Below are 7,500 nucleotides of genomic sequence, written 5' to 3' on the forward strand. Positions count from 1 at the left end.
TATGTCGTTTTCATGGTCGCTTCCTGCAGAGGCGTGACATTGATCCCTCTTATTATTATCAGGATTATAGTAAAGCCTCTTTAGTGAACAGCCTCAGTATGGGCACTATATCACACACACACACACACACACACACACACACACACACACACACACACACACACACACACACACAGAGCGAGACAGAGAAGACAGGTGCTACGCTCGTTTCATCAGCCTCTGTGTAATTAGGGTCGTTTATTTCCACGATTGAATTGCAGTCTAATTAAAAAACACTGTGTGTGTGTGTGTGTGTGTGTGTGTGTGTGTGTGTGTGTGTGTGTGTGTGTGTGTGTGTGTGTGTGTGTGTTAAAGTCCATGCGGCTGTGTTTCACTTCTCTATACGACACAAAGGGAAAGTGATATGGGGAATAATGGAAATGGAAAGAAAGGGGATGAGACGGGATAGAACAGGAAGTGAAGACAGTCCATTATATGTTCTAGTCCAGTGTCTAATGTCTTTGTGGGAAAATATGGGATAATGCAGTGGGATGAGGAATGTTTTACCTTTTGGGAGATAAAGGGATAAAAGATGGTGGTCACTTGTGGTAGGGGAAAAAGGGTAGTGAGTCAGAGCAGGGGACAGGGGACAGGTGAATGAGTAAAGAAGTGAAAAAGGAGAAAAGAGATAAAGGGAACAAGTGGACATAAGAGGAGGAGGAGGATGATGATGATGATGATGATGATGATGATGATGTGCATGATCTTCCCAGGAGCCCTTCACTACATTCTTCCTCAACTTCCAAGGAGGGAAGTTTGATCATGCAGACCGAACCTTCTCCTCCCTCGCCAGAGCCTGGAGGAACTGTCAGAGAGACACGTCTGATGTGAAGGTATACACACACACACACACACACACACACACACGTAAATTCTAGTTTTTGTAAATATTATGCATCACGTCACACTTAAAAAAAAATTCCAGATGCAGCGATCCACAGCTTCACTTACTAAAGGAACCTCAGTTCAGGAAAGGAAATGAGTTCAGGAACTTTCACTCAGGAACTATAGTTCAGTGACTAGAGATCAGGAACTTTCACATGGGAACATTCATTTGGAAATTTTAGCCCAGGAACCTTTCACATATAAATGACATGTTATACATCTTTATGCAAATACACACACACTCACACACTCCTACTTCCTGTCAATCAGATATCGAGTTGTGTTTGGTTTTCCTCTCATGTTCCTTCAATATGGAGTCTATTACGTGATTAGACGTGAGCACGCTTCCTCTCTGTAACTGGAGCTCAGTGTGGGGCAACGAGCATGGCTTTCTGCCCTTCTATAAACACACACATACACCCACACCCACACACACACACACACACACACACACACACACACACACCCCTGCACAGGTATGCTTACAGCCAATCCATGTCACACTGGCTTGAAAGCATCAAGCTTTACTGATCAAAGCCAAAGGACTTTTCCAACCTTGACATGAACCTCGGATCCCTTCACTTTTTCCATCACACACACACACACACACACACACTCTGCATAACCAACCAGAGACCCCTACAAAACCTATAACAAGTGCCCATACCTCTTAAAGTATTCATTACGCCATGTGGACAGGACGTCAGAACGTTTGCTTGATTGCGCTCCTTGGATAGTAAAACATGCGGCTTGTGTTACACACTAACAGCTGATTAAAGACAAAAACACACATCACATACTGTCAGTGTGGATTAGTGTTACACCATGACGGACACTCGCAAACGACAGAATTTAAGCTGAATGGAAAACACTGAAATCTCTTTTTTTTTTTTTTTTTATTGAAGTTGAGATCATATCCATTCCACCATAATGACATTACAGCTTCAGTCATTAGTGTAATCACTGTTACAGCTTCAGTCATTAGTGTAGTCACTGTTAGAGCTTCAGTCATTAGTGTAATCACTGTTACAGCTTCAGTCATTAGTGTAATCACTGTTAGAGCTTCAGTCATTAGTGTAGTCACTGTTAGAGCTTCAGTCATTAGTGTAATCACTGTTACAGCTTCAGTCATTAGTGTAATCACTGTTACAGCTTCAGTCATTAGTGTAGTCACTGTTAGAGCTTCAGTCATTAGTGTAATCACTGTTACAGCTTCAGTCATTAGTGTAATCACTGTTACAGCTTCAGTCATTAGTGTAGTCACTGTTACAGCTTCAGTCATTAGTGTAGTCACTGTTACAGCTTCAGTCATTAGTGTAATCACTGTTACAGCTTCAGTCATTAGTGTAATCACTGTTACAGCTTCAGTCATTAGTGTAGTCACTGTTACAGCTTCAGTCATTAGTGTAATCACTGTTACAGCTTCAGTCATTAGTGTAGTCACTGTTACAGCTTCAGTCATTAGTGTAATCACTGTTACAGCTTCAGTCATTAGTGTAGTCACTGTTACAGCTTCAGTCATTAGTGTAGTCACTGTTACAGCTTCAGTCATTAGTGTAATCACTGTTACAGCTTCAGTCATTAGTGTAATCACTGTTACAGCTTCAGTCATTAGTGTAGTCACTGTTACAGCTTCAGTCATTAGTGTAATCACTGTTACAGCTTCAGTCATTAGTGTAGTCACTGTTACAGCTTCAGTCATTAGTGTAATCACTGTTACAGCTTCAGTCATTAGTGTAGTCACTGTTACAGCTTCAGTCATTAGTGTAATCACTGTTACAGCTTCAGTCATTAGTCACTGTTACAGCTTCAGTCATTAGTGTAGTCACTGTTACAGCTTCATTCATTAGTGTAGTCACTGTTAGAGCTTCAGTCATTAGTGTAGTCACTGTTACAGCTTCAGTCATTAGTGTAATCACTGTTACAGCTTCAGTCATTAGTGTAATCACTGTTACAGCTTCAGTCATTAGTGTAATCACTGTTACAGCTTCAGTCATTAGTGTAGTCACTGTTACAGCTTCAGTCATTAGTGTAATCACTGTTACAGCTTCAGTCATTAGTGTAATCACTGTTTACAGCTTCAGTCATTAGTGTTTTTATCTATACCAGCATTTTTATCTATATTTTTAAAAGCCTGCAAATATTTTCTAAGCGAATTCCCAGTATTTTGGCCCTCACTGTTGTTTAACTGTAATAGATACAGCTGATGTTCATCCTTTTGTTTTATTATTTTTCTTTAAATGCTGTTTCCACATTTTCTCTCCCTTTTTCGCCACAAGGAGAAAATCCTTTGGAGGCTAAAGAGTGTTAACAATAATGGCTTAAAAATGGTCAGTCTCTAGCCAGTCCAGCTCCAGGGTATCCTCTAACCTCTGACCTCTGCCCTGGAGCTCTAGTGTTAGCATTAGCACCATACGTTTCACCCTTAGGGGAATTAGGCTGGGCTTCAACCAGGGCAGAGAGGAGCTCCTCTCCACTGACCCGCAGCACGACAGGATTTTGCATCGCAAGCTTTCACCTCTGACCCTTTGTGCTTAGGGGCCACTGCACATAATAGGTCCTTCTAAAGCCCCCTTCTCCACCCCTCTACTCACCCCACTGGCATGTCGCCAGCCAAACGGGGTAAATTTACAGAGGGGCGTCTGGTACCATCATAAAGCGGCGACCTTTTTGTTTTAAAGACTTTTTCGTCTTTAGGCAACGACCTTTTCGTTTTTTGTTTTTTTTTTACTTCCAAAGTCTTCGGCTTTTGAAGAGGTGAAGCCCAGAAACAAGGGAAGAGAAAAAGGAGCACTAGCCGGGTTTGTTTATTCGTCTAATTAGCCGCTCTCACTCCTGTGAAGTGCAGAACAAGAGGTCATTCAAACAAACAAAGCTAAAACTAACAACTGGATTAGCTGCTGCTGTGACACTGCACTTAGTTACATGACTTTTTTTTCCAGCTTTCTGCACCTTGTAATATGTGACAAAGACAGCTGAACATCCTCATTTCATTAGATCCCTTTTCTCAGCCTGCTGGTTTTGACCTTCCGAGTCTTCACTATAGTCCTCTTTCCAAAGCTCCCTATTTCTAAACATTCATTCATTCATCATTCATTCATCTTCTACCGCTTATCCGAACGTCTCGGGTCACGGGGAGCCTGTGCCTATCTCAGGCGTCATCGGGCATCGAGGCAGGATACACCCTGGACGGAGTGCCAACCCATCGCAGGGCACACACACACTCTCATTCACTCACACACTCACACACTACGGACAATTTTCCAGAGATGCCAATCAACCTACCATGCACGTCTTTGGACCGGGGGAGGAAACCGGAGTACCCGGAGGAAACCCCCGAGGCACGGGGAGAACATGCAAACTCCACACACACAAGGCAGAGGCGGGAATCGAACCCCCAACCCTGGAGGCGTGAGGCGAACGTGCTAACCGCTAAGCCATCGTGCCCCTCTTATAAAACAGTTATATATTATTTTGAACTTACTTTTTTAAAAGCTTCTTATTTCAGAAATCCTTAAAGGTGCTGCGAATCGAACGAGTCACTGGATCTGTACTGAAAGGATGAAAGATTTTTTTTGTTGCTGTTCATGATGGTGTTTCGAACATGAGATCTGGTTGGTGAGCTGTCCAGGTCGTAGTGTATTATTTATATCGTTTTCATAAGCATTCAGTAAGCCCTAAGCTCCCTGTGGATGGGGCGGAGTCATGCTGGAAGAGACCACACCCGTTAGAATAGAAATATTTCAGGCGGTCGGACAGAAGACGGTTGAATTGGATGGTAAATAAATACAGTAAATGCTTGTGTGTGTGTGTGTGTGTGTGTGTGTGTGTGTGTGTGTGTGTGTGTGTGTGTGTGTGTGTGTGTGTTATTCATAATGACTGTAACAGACAGCATTGGGTCTCTTTCTGACACCTTACACACGCCATTGTTTCACTTCACTGTGACTGGAACACACACACACACACACACACACACACACACACACACACACACAGGGATACTGATGATTAAAAGAGGAAGCGTGTCAGAGGTGGAACATATAACACTTGTCTGTCTGTCTGTCTCTCATACTCCATGTCTGTCTCTCTGCAGGAGCTGATCCCAGAGTTCTTCTACCTGCCAGAGATGTTCATTAACGCTAACAACTATAATCTGGGAGTGATGGATGATGGGACGGTGGTGTCTGATGCTGAGCTGCCGCCGTGGGCAAAGAGTCCAGAGGACTTTGTTCGCATCAACCGCATGGTATACACACACACACACACACACACACACACACACACACATACACACACACACGCATAAACATACATACATGCACACTCTTGCTAATGGCATGGCCTATTGTGATGACTAGCATCACTAATTGATCACTATATCACTGTCACTGTGTCACAGGAAATGGAATTAAAATCAAGGTCTTATTAAACACCTGTGATGGTTTCAGCCAATCAGAGTCTCCGACCTCAGATCATTTTTAAACATTCATTATCATGTTCCAAGGGTGTGGATTTAATGATCGGGTCACGGTCACATTTGCACCACCCTTTTTTCCTGTGTGTGTGTGTGTGTGTGTGTGTGTGTGTGTGTGTGTGTGTGTGTGTGTGTGTGTGTGTGTGTGTGTGAGGTGACCTGTTTCACGCCATCATTATAGAGCTGATGTGACTGTGACTCTCTCATTAATCACTAATGCGTGGGTTTGTCACACAGACACAGAACCCCCAAACACACTACACACACACACACACACACACACACACACACACACACACACACACACACACACACACACACACACACACAATGGGACCCCATCACATCTGCTGGACACACATGCAGAAATAGTAAAACAACAAGGTCATTAAGCACTAGGACCAGTTTGGATGTGGTACGTTGCTGCAGTTGCCCAGGTGACAGGTCACGCCCACTCACAGCAAGTGTTTCTCATCAAATACGTCTTTATACCTAAACCTTTTTATTCCTGAAGTACACTACCTCTAATGTCCACCTCTACACCGAAGATCCTTTCTTCAATCTAGAACCCCACTCACTTCACTAAAATAACTTCTCTTACTCTAGAACCCCACTCACTACCCTAAAGTAACTTCTCTTACTCTAGAACCCCACTCACTACCCTAAAGTAACTTCTCTTCCTCTAGAACCCCACTCACTACACTAAAATAACTTCTCTTACTCTAGAACCCCACTCACTACACTAAAATAACTTCTCTTACTCTAGAACCCCACTCACTACCCTAAAGTAACTTCTCTTACTCTAGAACCCCACTCACTACCCTAAAGTAACTTCTCTTCCTCTAGAACCCCACTCACTACACTAAAATAACTTCTCTTACTCTAGAACCCCACTCACTACACTAAAATAACTTCTCTTACTCTAGAACCCCACTCACTACACTAAAGTAACTTCTCTTCCTCTAGATCCCCACCCTGGAGAAACCTTTCCTACTCTAGAACCCTACCGACCCCACTCACTAGACAACAAAGTTTCCTCCTTCTGTAGAACACCCGGTATTTGTTGTGTCCATTGGTAAATAGGCTCATTTTACAGATTTACAGATCCTACCCACCTCCACCATCAGCATTAGACCCTCCCACTACTGAATTTCTCTATATAGCTCCACCCCTTATTAGACAGCTCCACCCTCTCCATCTCTGACTCTGTCTCTCCTTATCTGTCTATCTGTTTCTGTATATGTAAGATATACTCTGAAAGAACTGATTGTGTTGTGGTATTATGTTTTGTGTGTGTGTGTGTGTGTGTGTGTGTGTGTGTGTGTGTGTGTGTGTGTAAGCTTGCACGCGTGTGTGTGATGATGGATAGTTGGCATTAGGTGTAGTCAGCTGTGCGTCTCTGCTACAGAAGGAGATTTGTACCGAGACACACCCGCTGTCAGGAGCACATGGCTAATGGAGCAGCAGGACACGTACACGGTCATTTATGTCCTATAGATGATTAACAGCTAATTAAAGTGCAATCTGGACAACCATGCTAAGTGCTGCTTGTAAAATTTACTGCACTCTCCAGAAACACGACAGGAGTGTGTGTGTGTGTGTGTGTGTGTGTGTGTGTGTGTGTGTGTGTGTGTGTGTGTGTGTGTAGTGTGTGTGTGTGTAAGAGCACATTCCTTTTGTCTGGGTAACCTGGCACTTAAGTATTAGAAATAGTGTGAATTTTAAAAGAACACACACAAAACACACACACACACACACACACACACACACACACACACACTGTCTCTCCCTCACACACACACATGTTGGCGTAGTCAGGGATTATGTAGGATTTTAAACAGACTTCATTCTAGACACTGTTTTAAACCAGTCTGTTTGTCTGTCTCTCTCTGTATTTCTCTCTGTCTGTCTCTCTCTCTCTCTCTCTCTCTCTCTCTCTCTCTGTCTCTCACAGTAAGACCAGTGTGTTGATCTTGTTGATAATGATTCGTGTCTGTTTATCATCACACTAAAGTGAACATTCCTGTCTGTTTGAGTATTTGTCTGTGTGTGTCTGTGTGTGTCTTTGTGTGTCTGTGTGTGTGTGTGTGTGTGTGTGTGTG

At 43.2% G+C, this 7,500-nt stretch overlaps 1 protein-coding gene across 1 annotated transcript in view; it reads left to right on the plus strand.

Moving 5' to 3' along the window:
• The window catches only part of lrba (LPS responsive beige-like anchor protein), a 187,129-nt gene that overhangs the window by 172,177 nt on the left and 7,452 nt on the right, over nucleotides 1-7,500 (plus strand). The window contains exons 47-48 of the mRNA XM_047816679.1: nucleotides 753-872; nucleotides 5,018-5,170. Of these exons, the coding sequence (XP_047672635.1) occupies nucleotides 753-872; nucleotides 5,018-5,170 (273 nt within the window). The remainder of the gene's footprint in view (nucleotides 1-752; nucleotides 873-5,017; nucleotides 5,171-7,500) is intronic.

Source organism: Tachysurus fulvidraco, chromosome 7 (genome assembly GCF_022655615.1).
Source record: "Tachysurus fulvidraco isolate hzauxx_2018 chromosome 7, HZAU_PFXX_2.0, whole genome shotgun sequence".
Taxonomy (NCBI): domain Eukaryota; kingdom Metazoa; phylum Chordata; class Actinopteri; order Siluriformes; family Bagridae; genus Tachysurus; species Tachysurus fulvidraco.